This window comes from Synchiropus splendidus, chromosome 10 (assembly GCF_027744825.2).
Source record: "Synchiropus splendidus isolate RoL2022-P1 chromosome 10, RoL_Sspl_1.0, whole genome shotgun sequence".
NCBI classification, from domain to species: domain Eukaryota; kingdom Metazoa; phylum Chordata; class Actinopteri; order Syngnathiformes; family Callionymidae; genus Synchiropus; species Synchiropus splendidus.
In genome coordinates, this window is record NC_071343.1 from 575,001 (window position 1) to 593,295 (window position 18,295).

The following is an 18,295-nucleotide window of genomic DNA, read 5'->3' on the forward strand; positions in this document are numbered from 1 at the left end:
TCTGATCTCCACAGAAGGTCCAGCCGCCAGTCTGAGTCACAGATGCCAGTCTGCACAGGCTCAGACGCACCACGCAGCCCGTCCTTCCTGCCGTGGACGGACCTCACAGAGTCTCTGCGTGTTCAAGCAGAGCTGCTGTTCCCATCTCGGCCAGCAGGAGGCAGCCGTGGTCTGCTGCTGCTGAGGCCGACTGCAAACTCGTTGCTGGTTGAGTTCTTGGACGTGAGTGAAGGCCATGACCTGTGACGTGACCCTGACTTGTGTCTCTCTGAACACTCGTGTCTCGTGTCCAGACTGTGTCCGGACCTTCACTCGTCCAGCAACACCATCAGACTCCTGGCTCCGTTTGAGAGGTGAACCGTCGTCGTCTCCTCTGTCATCCGAGTCGAGGACTCGGCTGTGACGCGGGGGGACTCGGGATGTCCTCAGATAGCAGGAGTGCCTCGCAGACAAGGGGCTTCCTGAGCGAGTGTGCGAGTGGCCGGGCCGATGTAATGGGAAGCAGAAGTTCTTGTGGGCTGGCTGTAAACAGCAGCTGGATCTGATGAAACAGGAGGTGGAGGGCTCCGAGGTTCTGGTCGTATTGATGTGACGCTGACACGACAGACGAACCGAGACAGGCTTCTGAGCCCAAACACCTTAAACGACTGTGAAGGCTGAGGGAGAACCGGGCCGGCCGGCGGGCGGGAAAGCAAAACATATCGCGTGTCGGACTCCATTGAAGCCGGCTTGGGTTCCACGGAGTCCGGCTGCCGGGCGCACCTGGACACTGTCCAGAACTCTCACCAGGTCGGCGGGAACCGAACCAAAGGCTTGTGGCTGCTTAGGAAACTCCCGGGACGGATGGCTGTCGGCGCCGCGGCCCTCGACCCCTTCAGACGGGAGCTGTTGGACAGAGCCGGGGGTACGTCCAGCAGGGGGCGCCCCCACCGATGATCAGGCAGAGGGAGTCGGTGGTGCTGCCCAGCCAGTCTCTGAGACCTGCTCCACGCAGACCAGTCCTCTCCTGCTGCTGCTGCTGCTGGGGCCGAGGAGAATCATCTGCTTCATCATGAAGCGTGTGTGTTCCAGTTCCACTCAGCAGCTCTTTGATCCGCGCTAAACACATGAGCGGGGCACTGAGCGCCTCCAAGAAACACTGGCAATGAATGAAGGGCCTTGTTGGCGGAAGAGCCCCGGCAGCCGCCATCGCGATAGCGCCGTGGTTTCTCCGCCGGCGCTTCCGCTAGCGTCTTCCCGTCAGTCATGCAGCAGATTGATCTCCTCGCTCACACACATCCTGTTTTTGTGCCGCCGCCATTAGAGCGGCCGCTGCGCTTAATCAGCGTGCCGCCAGTGTCCCTCCGCGGCTCGGGGGAGGGGAAGTGGCCCAGATGCCGCTCCGCAGGCGGCTTCCTCTGCCACTCTGCCATTGATGGGCGGCGTGCCCGCCCCGCGCGGCGCGCCCAGGTGGCGATGTGCAGATAAAGAGCGTGACGGCGTGCGTCACTCGCCGGTCACGCTCCTCTGACTTCTGTCAACTCTCTTTCAAGATGGCCCAAACACAGCCGGGCCCTGCGGCGGGACCTCGGGGAGGGACGGTCCCGCCGCAGATGCAGATCTGAGATAGGGAGCCCCAGCACAAGGCCCGGCCAGAGGAAGGAAGCCAGGCTTCTGCGGCTCGCCCACGCCGTCGCCCGTCGCTCCCTCGCCCCTGGCTTCCACCTGCTGCTGAATCACAGTGAAGAAGCCTGACCTTTGACCCTCATGACCCGGGAGTCTGGGACTCTTCCAACCCGAGACAGAACCAGGAAATTGGACTGAGAGTGGAGGCCCCACTGTGTGACTGGCCGCCGCCACAGAGGCTTCTTCATGTCCGGAGGAGCATGATCCTGGACCCTCATGACCTAATGACCCGACCCGGCCACACCCCGCGGGCCACATCTCAAGCTGCGTGACTCCCCCTGCCGGCTTCGCTGCTTTGATGCAGGTGTCGCTCACAGGTGAGCGCCCTCCGACGATCCCGGTCCCTGATTCTCAAGTCCTGAGACCAGGAACGTTCAGGGAGGCAGGTCATGAGCAGCATTCGTGTGGCGTGAGACGGACTCCATCCACGTCATGGATAGACTGGAGAATGTCACGTTATCAAGCAGTCATTCGGGCCACTGTCCCAGACGCCAGACTCGAGTCCTGGTTCTCGTGAGTGGCGGTTCAAAGAACGAGACACGACGAGTCAAGCGCAAATCCGCCATCATCATCAGGGATTAGCGGTGGGACATGAGCGCCGTGGTCTCTCAGGTTCAATGTTGCAGTTTGAAGTCGGAGAACCATTTGTGATGGCGCGACCCGTTTGAAGTGAGAGGATGGAACATCTGTGGAAAAGGTTGAGGTCGACAGTCGAGTCATGAGACAGCAAGCGCTGTGATGAAGCCGCGAAGAGGAGCGTCCCGGTCCCAGTCTGAGTCGCGTGGGAAGGAGGAGGCAAGGAGGCCTCAGGCCTGCTGCGGGCGCCTGCTGTCACTGGGTCCTGCACGGACTTGTAACTCAATCGATGCTGTTTGGGCTCTGACGTTTGAGGGACGTGAGTCCAGAGAGCCAAAACATCTCCAGGGCTCATGGAGGGAGCGAGACGGCGGCGGGGCTCGCGTTACTGCAACCCACATACGACGTCTCGTGTGCGAGCAGCTATTTCACGGACAAACACCTCCAACAAAAGCTCCTTTGTGGTCCGGACGCTGAAGCTCTGCAGAGCAACAGGCCATTCATTCCCTGCAGCCTGCAGCGAGGAGTCGCTGTCCCGTCTGGTGGGTCGGTCTGTCCCCAACCTGTGGAGTGGAGGATGAGTTTCCCTGAAGAGCAACTCTCAAGAGACACTCGCGTCTGAGATGAAGACACGTTGGATGGACGCTCCCTCCCCAACCTGTCGTCACCGCAGCGCTCTCCTTCCAATGAAGGCCTTGTTCTTCCCTCATAATCTAGATTACTAATCCATAACTGCTGCTCATCACACACACACACTGGGATTTTTAATCCGGGGATTATGATGAAACCTGCCAGGAAAAGTGAAGGTTTCCAGAGGGAAGGTGGGAACGGTGAGCTCACGCTGCAGCAGCTGGTGATGGAGAACGTAGCACCCCTCAGCTGCATGGCAGGGCCCCGGAGGCTGGAGAGGTGGAGCGGCTCGGCGTTTGGCTGCCCGGCTGCTGGCACTGGTTAGCGTCCACTGAACTAGTGGCCGGAGCTGGAGTCAGTCTGAAGGAGTGGCACCAGGACCGAGGCACCAGACTCACTCGTTCTACGAGTCTGACTGTGTTTGTCACACAATAGGCCTCCTTTGTGGAGCATGTGCAGGAGGTTAAACCCGGCCAACACGCAGAGCGACTCAGGTCTGCGGCCTGCAAACGAAACCTCCCCACCAACGTGTTTGCGTGACTCACGGAGGATTTCAGGCCGCATGCCGTGTGGCACCAGATGAAGGCGTGAACCCGGCACGAGGACACGCTGCTCCTACATGATCTATAGGCTCCGACATGCGACGGCGGGTTGACGGGAGCAGAATTTTCATCTGTGCTCGGGTTACAATGTGTCCTCGTGCTCTCTAATCCACATTTGTCTGGAACACATCCCGCCTCCTAATGCAGACGACTAAGCGCGATCAATCCCCTGCGCGGCGAAAAGCAAAGGGCGCGGCGGCGGGGCAGTGAAGGTGAAAGTTGAAAAACAAGCGGGAGTCGGTAAATGTGCGCGGGGCATGTGCGTACACACATTTCTAATGCAGCTTAGCGGGCGCTCATTCATCTGCCATATTTTTAGAAAGAGCTCAAATCCTCTGGGCCTCGTGTCCGAGGTGAGCTGGCCGCGCCGCGCCGCGCCTGCTGGAGGTGGATTACCGGCGGGTGCGCGCGCGCGCGCTAACCTCTGGCGGCGGGAGAAAGCGAATGCTTCGTGTCAGGCTCAGCGCCGTCTAGACTCCGGTGCTGCTCTAATGGGATTCGGCCAGATTATTGTGATTACACTTGCAGTTGTAATGCAGCGCCAGAGCCAGAGCTGCACTTTCATTCAGCCTCAATCTGCCGGGGCCGCTCACCCGTGCAGGGCTTTCCAGAGTTTCCTCTGACCCACTTCCGCTCACAGATCCTGCAGTGAGGGCTGGACTGGAACTGAGAGACGTCCTGGGTCTGCCCCGGGACCTCCTCCTCCTCCTCAGCTTCCTCAGGGCCCGCTCGGTTCCCGTGGTCCCGCCGCACAAGAGCGCACGCTGTTCTCAGAGCTGGGCTCCTGAAGGTGGACGGCTCTGAGACCTCCATGTTGCTCATGTGAACCAGGCGCCGCGTCTTTGTGCGGATCGTGTGAGAGGCCAGAAGGTCCCGGCCGACGTGGCTACTGTGATGTTCCGCTGCGTCTCCCGGTCGTATCCATAACGTGTGAATGATCAAGCCTTTGTTGTGTGTTTGGGTCCTGATGCGACACATATTTCTCGTCTGAATGTAGGCGCTCCCCGGAGAGACGTGTCACGGCGGTGTGAGTTACTCCCCCGAGGGCGGCGGCGGATACGGTGACACACACAGGCACAGCTGCACGCACACGGGAATACAACAAAGACGTGTGGTGGATTTCTCAGAATCGCTCTTGGCGCTTCACGTCCGTATCATCAGCTCCGCCGCCATCTTGACTCCCTCCGGCTCCGCCTCCCTGCGTCCAGTGGCCAGGTGGGGTGTCCTCCAGAGAACGACTGGACTCAGACTCTGACTGCCTTTCTGGACGGTCACTGTGACTCGACCTCGACCTCCGAGTCACGTCTGAACCTCCGAAGCTTCCGGAGGAGGGGACAGTCCTTCACGACCGAGTCTGTCGAATGAGACTCACAGATCTGACTCACTCAGGTCCTCCGTGAACCAAGCGGCGCTGAACCTGACTGTTCTGGTTCTTTCTCTCTCTCTCGAGAGAGGAACCAGACCTCACAGCCCTGTGGTGGTTCTGCTGCCCCTGTGTGTGTGTGTGTGTGTGTGCTGCTGAGCTGGCGTGCTGAAGACACCCTCCACTGTCTGGCTCCTATTGCTCCTGAAGTCTCTCTCTCACACACACACCTGTACCGTCATGGAGGTTGTGATCAAGGTTTGCACCAACACGGTGGTGATGTTGCTGACGACTGGCTGTGGCGTGTCGTGGTTGCAGGACGGAGTGGGCCTGAGGTCCAGCTGGTAGCAGGGCGACCCGGCCTTGTCAGGAGAGCGGACTCGGACTGTGGCAGGGCCCGGGAGCGGAGGCACTCACTGGCAGGAAGACCTCAGTGGAACCCAACATGCTGGAACTGTGGAAGCCACTTCTCCATCACCGTTTCATGGTGAGTCCCACTCTGCGGCGGTCGACTGACCAGCCTCTGGTCAAGTGCCCGCTGGCGAGCGGGACTCATGCAGAACCTGGTCTAGATCCTGGGTCCACCTTCAGGGTGGAACGGTCCTCATGACTTGCTGCGCTGAGCTCAGTGTTTAGAGGCTCCGGGTCAGAGCTCTGTCTCCACCCAGCAGCAGGTCGTAGGGAGTCTAGTTCAGTGACTGACGGGCCTGTGTTTGAGTCAGTGACGGGTCAGGAGCTGCTTCTGACTCGCTGGTGGAGGAGCCATGCTTCTCCTCTGGTCTCTGTGGCGCAGGAGTCCTCCATTGTAGGCTGTGACTCGGCTGCAGAGCCGACCGTCCCCTGAATGTTTTCAGCAATGTCTCATTTTCACCCAAAACATTTGCACCTCGAACCAGATGCAAACATCCTGACTCAAAGTCACTTTGATCACCTTGTCATTCAGGACCTGACTCCCTCCATCCGAGGCTCTGTTTAACCCCTGAGTCCCAGGTGCGAGCCGACCATGCGGGTGAGACCTTTCTGTGCGTGTGGCTGAAGTGAAGGCTTGCTGTCTGTCCTCCACGTGGCCACCTGCTGGTGAGACCTGCAGCTTCCCAGGATCAGGCCTCCTCCTCCTGTTTCTGGCTGCAGTTGATTGCTGGTCGCGCCTGAGTGCGTTTGGCTGCCGGCGTGCGCCGCTGTCGCCGCTGATGCGCTTTTAATGGGCCCGCAATCAGGCGGCGGACTGACGGCGTGTCAGAGTCTAGTTAGGCAGCGTTTACAGCCGCGCTGAGAGGCTCCGTAAATCACGGCGCTGCCGCGCGACACGCAGCTCAGAGGTCCCAGACTGCGCTGCAGCGCTGGCTCCTTTACGAGCTGCGTCGCGCTCCACTTCCTGGCCACTCCACTTGAAGCGTGTTGCTTTATGTCTCAACATTGGGACTTTTATTGCTCTGACACTGACTTTTATCTGGGAGGCTGGACTCCACTTGTGAGTGCCTTCGTGGCTGGAGTGCCATAATTCCAAGCTTTTATCTCTGTGCCGTCGGAGCCTTTCATGTTTGTGGGTGTGGTCCAGCGCAGCGCCGCTCGGCGGGTTACCAGCCTGACGTTTCCACCCAGAGAAGACGGCCGCCGCACGTGTCACCAGGAAGGCCCCGGGCAGAGTCAAGTCCCGTCCCAGCCCTGACCCTCCGACCCGGCCCTGGCTTGCTGGCGGCAGAAGGCGCGATCTCCAGAACAGCTTGTCATGGGCCTGGTATGAGTGCTGAAATGTTGGATGGAAGTTGGATGGAAGTTGGTGGAGTCGGATCGACGGTTTATCTGACGTGTGACCTGACGTGTAGATCATCTGAGAATGAGGAGAAGGTCCGGAGTCAGGTCCCGTCATGAGTCAGAGCGGACCAGGGTCCGAGGCCCTCAGGGCACTTGACCGTGGCCGGAGACTGTGGATGGGCCGGGCGGCGGGGACCAGTGCGACGGCAGAGTCAATCGTGTCATTGTGTGGCTGATAATGGCGGCCTTCTTGTGCACGTTAAATGTGAGTCGTGTTGAGTGTGTGAGAGCGGAGGGGGGGGGGCTGGCTGCCCCTGGTGGCCCGGAGGCCCCTGGTGGCCTGTTTTTGCATGAAGTAAAATAGCTTCCATTCAATGGGCCGCAGCAGAACCGTTAACATTTATGGAGGTTGTTTAAACAGCCGTTAACTGCAGATTAAGTGTGATCCTTGCTCTTGGAAGAATCTACTGTTCAGGCCCTCGCACACACACACACACTCACACACACACACACACTCACACACACACACACACAGTACACACACACACAGGCAGGAGAATGCATAAAACAAACGTGTTGACAAAGACACACAACTCCCGCCACGTCGACACACACAATGAGGCCGTGTGTGCGCACACACTCACACACACACACACACACTGACACACACACACACTCACACACTGACACACTCACACTCACACACACACACTCACACACACTCACACACTCACACACACACACACACACACACACACACTCACACACTCACACACACACACACACACACTCACACACACACACACACACTCACACTCACACACACTCACACAGTACACACACACACACTCACACACTCACACTCACACACACTCACACAGTACACACACACACACTCACACACACAGTACACACACACACACTCACACACTGACACACACACTGACACACTCACACTCACACACACACACTCACACACACTCACACTCACACACACTCACACTCACACACTCACACACACACACACACACACACACACTCACACACACACACACACACACTCACACACACACACACACACTCTCACGCACACACACACTCACACACTCACACACACTCACACACTCACACACACTCACACAGTACACACACACACACGCTGCTGCTGCTGCTGCTTGCTGTGTGAGGAAACTAATCGTTCCCTGATGGTGGATTAATGTCCGGGGCGCGAACATATTCAAGATGAAGGACGAGACTTTGGACGCTTTGTTTGGATGGGCCTGCAGAACGCGCTGGAATTGATGATGTTTGCTTCCTCCAGACGCTGTCAGACATCTCCTGCAACATCTGTGTTTAGAGCTGCAGAGATTCCTGCTGCTGAGCTCCTCCAGCGCGTGTGCTGCTCCCTCCAGTTTCCTCCCACGGCACTGGGCCCTCAGGGCACGCTAGAGCGGCCCGGTTTCTGCCTGAGGAAGGCTGGCCATCTGCTGAAATGGACCTGTGATCAAACCCGTCCAGTCTCAGCTGAAGACAACATCCACCGTTTGGCTGGAAAACGAAAACAAAGGTTCGAGCAGTGAGACTGGAGAGTGAGGAGGAACCAAGGGAGAGATGAACCTGGTGAAGAGACGGTCCACAGTGTGACGACTGAAGACTGGCGCTGAGTCTGAGCCGCCACTCACTAATGCTGGGAGTCTAATCTGAGATTAGAAGTGAAAACTGTCGAGTCAGGAAAGTCAAGAGTTGAAAAATCAGACCAGAGACTTTGAGTGTGTTCATCAAAGTTAGGAAGCAGAAGTTAGGTCACCGTCAGCACGAGTTTGAGACGGAAGTGTCGGATTACAGGGTCCCGGTGGTCCAGGAGCGAGCCGGACTCACCGCAGCTTCAGTGTCCCGGGACATGGGGTCAGTCCCCTTTCTCAGCTAATCTCCCTCTGTGAGGACCACGGCGCAGGAAGGATGTGACTGCGACTCAGAGCAGATTATCTCCCCCCGCCACAGAAGCGGTGACGCAAGGCCGAGCGCCGCACGCACAGCTAGCCTGCTTCCCGCCGCTGGCTGATTAGCAGCGAAGGGGTGAAGCGGCGTGGAGAGGAAACACGGCTGGGTCACCAGGCCAGCGGCGGGTCACTGTCAGGGTCCTGGATTCTTTCTCCGCTCACTCACTCAGCAGGAGACCAGTCGCTCTGCAGCTGAGCTGAGCCCGTGTGAGGGGCCCAAACTGCCCAAAGAGCCGGGGCAGGAGAGCCATCTGGACCCGGACGCTGCAGGAATGGGTCACATCGTCGGGGGCTCAAAGGTCGAGTGGGAGCCAGATAAAGTCCTGACCTGGTTTGAGTCAAGGTCGGCGGGGTCAGCGGACAGGTCCCATCCCGTTCAAGACAAAACCGGTCCAAGATATCAGGATGGGGAGTCTGGGACGAGTCAGAGCGAGTGGAGGGCAGCCGGACTCCTGGACCAAGAGCCCTCCGCCGGCGCCGCGGCTGCTTGTTGTTGTTGTCGGTGTGTGGCGGTGGGGGGTGGGGGGTGTCCTGGTGTGGACAGCTGGCCCCGTCTGATCCCTCCAGTCTGCAGCAGCAGAGCAGCGCTAACAAAGCTGATTATGACTCACCCGCCGGCACCGCTGGCAGCTGGCGGCGGCTCGGAGCCTCATCACAGGCCTCTACCTCGCCAGTGCTGAGTCATCGCTGCAGGTTCACCTGACTCCACTCACCCTCCGCACTTCTGAATCATCTGGCTCCGACGGAAGCCTCCTCCACGACGGAGAGGTCAAAGGTCAGGGCGCCGGAGATGAGTCAAGAGTCAGAGGGATTGTGCAGACTGAAAAATCCAAACAGAAGAGCGACGTCTCAACGATCCAGAGGAGAAGGTGAAGAGGAGCTGGTCCCAGACCCAGCTCACTCAGCACAGCCAGGAGGCCACGCAGGACAACGCCGGCCCTGGCCCTGGGTCTGCTGGACCGGGTTCCTCCGGCCGAGCCACTTTCCCAAATCCAGATGATGTGTTCCAACGTCTTAATCCAGGCCGCTGCAGCAGGATGTGTGAGAGAGAGAGAGAGAGAGTCTCACACACACACACTTCAAACGAGTCAGAAACGTCCAAATATTTAGGAAGTCAACAGAAAAAGGGATGTTCTGTAATTGCGCGGTTCCTTTGACGGCTGCCGGGACATTAGGCAGGAATGTGAAGAGTGTTGACTCTGAGTCCGGCCCGGCCCGGAGCCTCTCATTGGATGGTCCGGTGTGTTCCCATCCTGCTCCACATGGGCTCATTTGATGGATTCGTTTCTCCACGTTCCACCACAGTTTGGTCCTACATCATGTCCAAGCTTCGGACGAGCTTCTATGCTCCTGCCATTATCCTGGCTTCCCAACCTTTGGATCTATCTGGACTCTCATGCTTTCATGCCCACCTCAGGAGCTGACGGTATGGAGACGAGTTGGAGGCCTCCTGTGGTCCGGCCCAGGAGCTGACGCCGATTCAGGCCGTGGTGCCTGGAGGTTCCGGCGTCGGAGAGCCAGAGCGAGCCGAGGTCAGCCAGGGGTCACGAGAGGCAGGCGGAACTTCAGGAGACTGGCCTGTGGAGGAACACGTCACACCACCCTCGGCCGAAGCCCACGTCCAAGCACAGAATTCCCGAGGACACGGAACATGGAGGGCCACCTGTGGAAACTCACGTCTCAGGGGAGTCACCCGGGAGAACGGAAGAGCCAGTGCCTGGCAGCAGGGAACCAAGCGAAGTCCGGAGCGCGGCTGGAAGGTCCGGGACACATGCGAGCCACATGCCCAGCGCCGTCTCCGCGTTGTTGCACCAAATACAGCGAGGTGGCCATCACTCTTCCTTCGCTCTTTGAAGTCCACTTCCTGGCCCCAGACGACCCGGCGAGAGGGACTCGACACGTCTCGCCCACGCCGCATCTCCGTCATCTAAATATTTACATGCTGCTCCGAAATACTGGAAGTGAACAACACGGCGCATTCCAGGGGATTTGGTTTGTCAAGCAGCACGTCACCGGCGCTGGGCGCTAGCGAGCGGCAGGAAAGCGCCACCGTCCAGAGGACGCCTGGCGGCCCGGCCCGTGAGAGCGCGGCGTGCCAAGGAATGTGTGGGTTTACAAGTTTCATCACTTAGCAGTGATGGAGGATGTAAACACCGGCGGCTTCTCTGGCGCCGGCCGCGAGAGATGATGGAGCCTGTTCTTCACGCCGCGTGATCCCAGTCCAGATTTACAGCAGCGGCCCTCTCCATCCATCAGCTTTTATTTCACAGGCCAGCAGCCCCGGCAGGACCCACACCTGCGAGCCGCTGGGCCCAGTCAGGCCCAGGACCAGGCGGAGTCACTGGCCTCGGACGCTCCCATGTGCTTTCTGTTTGTTTGAAAGTCTCATTTCATGCTGCCTTTGATGAAGCGTGTGTGTGTGTTTACGCATATCTGTCCTAGTGAGGCCCCTTGGCTGGGCCCCACATGCTCAACCACCAGTTTGAGGATGAAGACGTCAAACCAGCTGCGTGATTCTAACTGGGCTTCAGGTGAGCCATGTGTCGAGGGGGGGAGGCTGGGGAAAGGGTGACGGCCAGGAGAGGTCCTCACAAGGACGGAGAGAGAGAGAGAGATTGTTTATTGCTTCTCATCTGCCACAGGACTCAGAGGAACCGAGACTCAGTCCAGAGTGAGTCCCTCGGTCAGGTGACCAGGTTTGACTCGCTGGACCTCTCCTGGTCCTGGGACTGTGGGACCTCATGCAGCTCATGTATATTCCGATGAGCCGGTTCCTCCACGCAGGCCAGGCTCCGCCCCCGGCGACCCTGAGCCACTGGCTTTGTTGTGGCAAAATTGGAAACATGTTGAGTGGCCGGCAGCCAGACTGTGAATGTGAAGGCGCTGGACCAGGGTCCGGGTGATTGGACGCAGACGTGTGGAGCTGTGAGCGAAGGACGATGGAGACGCTGTGCTCCCAGGCAGCTGGCGCTCGCTCGCCCATCTGAAGGTCAGCCCCGTCTCACCTGGCAGTGACGGCTGTTCCGCGTCGTGAGCCGTCACCTTCCCCCGGGTCGCGTCTCAAACGTCCGCGTGCACAAGCTCAGGAGGAAGAAGCTGACCCCGCGCAAGTGAACTCCAGGTTACGTCACCGTGAAAAAAGATCCAATTCATTTGCAAAGGATGTGCTGCGTGCCAAGTCAGCCGAGTCTTATGATTCTTGCACAAGCACCACTGGAGCTAAAAAAGAGAGAAGGAATGTGTGACTCCGCTTCTCTGTTTGAAGCAAGGGAGGACGAGACTGAAGTGCATCAGAGAGGGGTGTTGGACAGCAGGAGGAGAGCAGGGCCACTGGTCTCTCAGGTGTTCTTCACGCCAGAGTCGCTGCGCCACCTCGCTGGCGCTGGCTTGCTGCATTAGCTCGCTGGTGCCACCTCGCTGTGGCCGGCTTGCTGTTGCTAGCTTGCTGTTGCTAGCTTGCTGTTGCTAGCTCGCTGGCGTTAGCTCGCTGTTGCTAGCTTGCTGCATTAGCTTGCTGTTGCTGGCTCGCTGGCGCCACCTCGCTGTGGCTGACTCGCTGTTGCTAGCTCGCTGGCGTTAGCTCGCTGTTGCTAGCTTGCTGTTGCTAGCTTGCTGCATTAGCTTGCTGTTGCTAGCTTGCTGGCGTTAGCTCGCTGTTGCTAGCTCGCTGGCGCCACCTCACTGGCGCTGGCTCGCTGCGTTAGCTTGCTGTGGTTAGCTAGCCTTGACCTTGAGAGGCGAGTCGTCGGCGCTCGCACATCATTACGTTAACGACGGTGGAGCGGGTGTCAACCGTCAGCGATGGGAACCTTCTGGACTTTTATGGCTCCAATTGGCCGTCAGGCTGGAACATGTGGGAGGAAGTCGTAACCTCTTGACTGGCGGCGAGGAAACTGAGGCTGTAAAGTCTGCGGCCCCTCCATAACATGATGACGTGATGCGCAGCGAGGCCTCACTGAGGTTGGAGTCTGGTCAGTGGGAGGAACCACCTCAGAGGCTGAGAGGGACGAGCAGAAGCTTCTGCCTCACATCAGGGACTGAAACGGACGACTGGCAAACAAGAGCCAAAGAGAACTGATGTCTTGCCTTCATGTGTCGATTCATCAGATTTACACACGTGTCGGAGACGTTTCTCTTTGAAAATGAAATGGAATTCAGAATGCTTTCCAGGAATTTAAAACTCTGACTTGAAGAGGAAAACAAGTCATGGCGCTACGCTGCGTTGTTTCATGTCACACCGTTCCACGTTTCGTTGTTTTACGTTACGCTGTTTTACGTTACGCTGTTTTACGTTACGCTGTTTTATGTTATATTGTTCCATGTTTCGTTGTTCTACGTTTCGTTGTTCCACGTTTCGTTGTTTTACGTTTCGTTGTTTTACGTTTCGTTGTTTTACGTTACGCTGTTTTACGTTACGCTGTTTTACGTTACGCTGTTTTACGTTGCGCTGTTTTACGTTTCGTTGTTTTACGTTACGCTGTTTTACGTTACGCTGTTTTACGTTACGCTATTTTACGTTACGCTGTTTTACGTTGCGCTGTTTCATGTTACATTGTTCCACATTACGTTGTTCCACGTTACGCTGTTTTACGTTAGGATGTGCTGTGCCACGCTGCGTCAGGCCGTGCTCTCATGTTGCGTGACATTGTGCTGTGTAACATGGCATCATGTTACATTCCTTCATGCTAATAACTGGCGTGGTGTTTTGAGACAGTGTGTCATCATGGTGCGTAACCATAAGTTGCGTGACCTAACACTTCACTGCCGCCTGACAGCGCCGGCCACAGAGTGGGAGCCATGTGTGCAGTGCCCACTGTGGCCAGGCGGGGGCGGTGTGTGCGGACTGTGCTTTGGGAGCCGGTGACCACAGGTTTCATGGAGTCCTAGTAACCTGTGAAGACCTCGGTGTTGTCGAGTCGTGTTCCTCCCGCCATCGCAGTCAAAGTGGCCCAGGTCTGGGGCCAAAGCCCGGCTCGCTTCAGTTGCGCTGAGGTTCTGGTCGGGCTCCTGAGCCGCCGCCGCTGAAGGGGCCACTGAAACCCGTCCCACCTGGGGCCACAGACAAAAAGTTGAGTGAGGAAATTCCGCGCCGCAGCGGGGGGCGGGTGGTGGTGGAGGAGGGGGGGCAGTGGGTTTGGAGCGGGGGGAGTCGGCCCCGATTTAACAGCCTGCTGAGGAAATGTAAAAGATTTTATTGGTGTTTAAAAGGAGCCGGGGTGAATGAGGGCCCATTGTGAGCGGCCCCGTGCAGCGGGGGGACGGGTAGGACCAGCCTCCTCCGCTGTAAAACACATGAAGCGACTTCACTCGTAAAAAGCGGCGCCCCCTGGTGCCACAAACGCCTGCGACGTCACGGCGGCTAAAGTGTCTGCGCCGCGTCGGCGTGACGGCGCACAGGAGCTGACTGGGACACGGCAGGTCACGGGAGCTTCTGCTGACTTGTTTGTGAGCTGAGGGAACACTCTCCCTCTGTGGTGCCATGACTCTCAGGCGGCTGTGTGGCAGAGCTTTGACAGGAACAGCACATGTCAGGAGCCAAGAGAACCCCGAGTCCTCAGGTGACACTCACCCACACGCGCACTTGTACCTCTATCCTTGTGAGGACCTCCCCCTGAACACTTGGCTCACCTGAACCAGGACTCTGGACCAGACTGAAGCCCAGTTAGAATCGAACTTTGAAGTCTGGACCTGTGGGGACCGGCAAAAATGTCCCCCCCAAGGTGAACCGTCCTCACAAGAATCGGTCCCCACGAGTACGGCTAAAGCAGATACACTGGCCGTGTCGACGAGTCGTCTCCTCTCTCCCTCTGGCGGGAGCCGGGGTGGGGGCGCTGCAGGCAGCAGTGCTGTGGCTCGGACCCACTCTCTTCAGAACCTTGGGGCGGGTTTCGTCTGCCGTGGTGATGCTGCGGCTCAGCACTTGTAGGACGAGGTCTTTGACTGAGTGACTTGAAAACACTGGTTTGTCTGACAGCGACTCGGGACTTTAGAAGCCTTGAGTGCGAGAGGCGTGTCAGTGAAGACGCGCTCAGTGGCGGCTTGTGGCCGCCCTGGACCCAGCAGACTGGACTCCTGGTTGCGCGTCATGTGTGGCCCGTGAGCTTGTGCCGAGTCTGTCTGCTGCAGCAGTGAGGCCACAGTGTTGCTAGGGACCTGCTGTTGTGGAACATTCTCCCCGTCAGAGCTGCGTGTGTTTACCCCGGGAAGCTGGGAGGGAGCAGACACCGCCGGCCACTCGGGGAGCGAGAGAGTGTGCGAGTCCCTGACACGCCACAGTCAGTCTGAGGCGGCACTGTCGGACGGGTCAGTCCAGTCATGACTCGACTCAACCCTGAGATTTCTGATGAGAAGTGCACGACTGGAGCTCGCACAGGTCGTTGGCTCGCTCCATCGCCGCGTCAGGTCCGAGAGCTGAAGAGCCACTGTTCGTGTCTGAGCCAGAGGTTTGACTGAAGCTCCAGCTGAGCATTGACTCACACAGACACTGAGCAGGGAATCCATCCATCCATCCCTCCATCATCTCTCCATCCATCCATCCATCCATCCATCCCTCCATCTCTCATCATCCATCCATCTCTCATCCATCCATCCCTCTATCTCTCATCCATCTATCCATCCATCCCTCCATCTCTCATCCATCCATCCCTCCATCTCTCATCCATCCATCCATCTCTCATCCATCCATCCATCCATCCATCCATCCATCCCTCCATCTCTCATCCATCTATCCATCCTTCCATCCATCCCTCCATCTCTCATCCATCCATCTCCCATCCATCCATCCATCCATCCATCTCCCATCCATCCATCCATCCATCCATCCATCCATCCCTCCATCTCTCATCCATCTATCCATCCATCCCTCCATCTCTCATCCATCTATCCATCCATCCATCCATCTCTCATCCATCCATCCCTCCATCTCTCATCCATCCATCTCCCATCCATCCATCCATCCCTCCATCTCTCATCCATCTATCCATCCATCCTCCATCTCTCATCCATCCATCCTCCATCTCTCATCCATCCATCCCTCCATCTCTCATCCATCCATCCATCTCTCATCCATCCATCATCTCTCCATCCATCTCTCATCCATCCATCCCTCCATCTCTCATCCATCCATCCATCCATCCCTCCTTCTCTCATCCATCCATCCCTCCATCTCTCATCCCTCCATCTCTCATCCCTCCATCTCTCATCCCTCCATCTCTCATCCCTCCATCTCTCATCCATCCATCCATCCATCTCTCATCCCTCCATCCCTCCATCCAACCCTCCTGAGTGAGTGGGCCTGGATGAGTCATCGCTGCTCATGAGGCTGCTTCAGCGTCACTAAGTGCTCTGGTTTCCTCCTCTGTACTCCTTGGAGCACGTCTGCAAACAATTCAACAATCACAATGCAGCAGGAAGTGAAGCCCATTATTCCCAATTACAGTGAGGATTGTGTTACGGTGGACGACTGGCGTCCCACGTGTCCTCTGCTTCATGGAGCCGGGATGTGGCCCGGGTCCAAGCTGGCCCGGGTCCAGGCATCAGAGGCGACTGGCTGTGCCTCGCTCGCCCTCCTCCCCGAGTCACGTCCCTGAGTCACATCCCAGAGTCACGTCCCAGAGTCACGTCCCCGAGTCACGTCCCCGAGTCACGTCCCAGAATCCCATCCCAGAGTCACGTCCCAGACTCACATCCCCGAGTCACGTCCCAGAATCCCATCCCAGAGTCACGTCCCCGAGTCACGTCCCAGAATCCCATCCCAGAGTCACGTCCCAGACTCACATCCCCGAGTCACGTCCCAGAATCACATCCCAGAATCACATCCCAGAGTCACGTCCCAGAGTCACGTCCCAGACTCACATCCCCGAGTCACGTCCCAGAATCACATCCCAGAGTCACATCCCCGAGTCACGTCCCCGAGTCACGTCCCAGAGACTCGTGAGTGGCTGTGACGGCCCTCTGAAGGGCCCCGCTCTGATGGAGCCACTAATCAGGCTTTGCTGCTTGTTATTGACGGTGAATTAATTCCACGGAGATGAAGATTTAATTGCTCAGTGACGAGTCATTAATCCGTCTCTGCCTCTTTAATTCCTTAATGCAGAAGCAGCCAATCAGGAGCTCTTGACTCACATGGACGAGCGGGAAAGACCTGTCGCCAGGACATGAAGCCACCGGTGGCTCTGGGACCTGGGGCCTCGGGGGCCCGAGCCTCCTCAGGTTCAGGGGCCTCCTCAGGTTCGGGAGCCTCCTCAGGTCCGGGGGCCTCCTCAGGTTCAGGGGCCTCCTCAGGTTCAGGAGCCTCCTCAGGTTCAGGGGCCTCCTCAGGTTCAGGGGCCTCCTCAGGTTCAGGAGCCTCCTCAGGTTCAGGGGCCTCCTCAGGTTCAGGAGCCTCCTCAGGTTCAGGAGCCTCTTCAGGTTCAGGAGCCTCCTCAGGTTCAGGAGCCTCCTCAGGTTCAGGAGCCTCCTCAGGTGCGGGGGCCTCCTCAGGTTCAGGAGCCTCCTCAGGTTCAGGAGCCTCCTCAGGTTCAGGAGCCTCCTCAGGTTCAGGGGCCTCCTCAGGTTCAGGAGCCTCCTCAGGTTCAGGGGCCTCCTCAGGTTCAGGGGCCTCCTCAGGTTCAGGAGCCTCCTCAGGTTCAGGAGCCTCCTCAGGTTCAGGGGCCTCCTCAGGTTCAGGGGCCTCCGTTCCGCCCTCCTTGTCAGCGAGTGCTCGGCCCGCCGGGCGCTGCTGACTCAGCGTGAAGGTCCCGGCAGAAGAGTGTCCGTCCCACGTCAACAACAACAACAACACAATCTGTTCCTCGAAAATTTCCTGGAATCAATTCACTCAGTGACCATGATGTGTGTGTGTGTGTGGGATCAGTGGGATTAGTGGGAAACTGCGATTTACGGCGCCGAGCTTCCCGTCGCACCTCTGACTGTGCTCCTGTACTCACTGGTGCGCTGGGCCCAGGGCTTGAAAGTTGAACTCTGATTTCCTCCCTTCTCTCTTTCCTCACACCCTGGCTAGCTGGGACAGGTCGGTGAGCGGGGTCACCTCAGTCGGTCGGGGGCAGGGGGTTGTGGCGTTGGGCTTTGTGCCAGACTGGTCAGTGTCAGGGCTCTGTCTCTGGCTCCCCCTGCTCGACTCCGGTTGGTCGGCCGGCGATGATGTCATCACCTGCTGAGATGCGGCGGCGATGCTGCACCTGCAGCTGAGCACAATCCTGCTGCACGTCCCAAAAGATGGCAGTTAAGCTGCTGCTGGAGTGGCCCCGGGCGGCTGGGACACTCTCTCTCTCTCGCCGCCGACCCGGCCGCCTCACGCCACCGCGGGGCGGCCGGCCTGCCGTGGAGCGCGGCAAAGCGGGAAACCTTTCCCACCCGCCCCGGCAGAGAAATGCACGGGGGCTCGGAGTGTCCCACCTGCAGGGAGAAGAGCCTAAATCCATATTAGCGCTCTTTCCCAAAAGCCCTGCTCAACAGATGGTTTACCCAAATCTCCCGGAGCGCTCGTCCAACCCCCACCAGCCGTTTGACTCGGCGCTCCGACATGTGCTGCCGGAGGCAACAAAGGAGGTTCCCTGATTCCCAGCGCCAGGAATTTTCCGGATCATCGTCACCCAGCAGCTCAGACAGTCAGGGGAAAAAAGAAGGAGTGTGTTTTCCCCTGGATGTTTCCGTGAAAGAGCCGCAGTGGCTCTTGTTTGAAGAGGAGCCGGCGACCTCTCTCT

At 58.1% G+C, this 18,295-nt stretch overlaps 1 protein-coding gene across 1 annotated transcript; it reads right to left on the bottom strand.

The window, feature by feature from the left end:
• Positions 1-13,569: 13,569 nt before the first annotated feature.
• LOC128765737 (protein TsetseEP-like) lies at positions 13,570-17,739 on the bottom strand. Its single transcript, XM_053876754.1, has 3 exons — positions 17,584-17,739; positions 16,716-17,376; positions 13,570-13,640 (listed from the first exon to the last, which is right to left on the bottom strand). The coding sequence occupies exons 1-3, from the start codon at positions 17,737-17,739 to the stop codon at positions 13,570-13,572; spliced, it is 888 nt and encodes a 295-aa protein (XP_053732729.1).
• Positions 17,740-18,295: the final 556 nt, after the last annotated feature.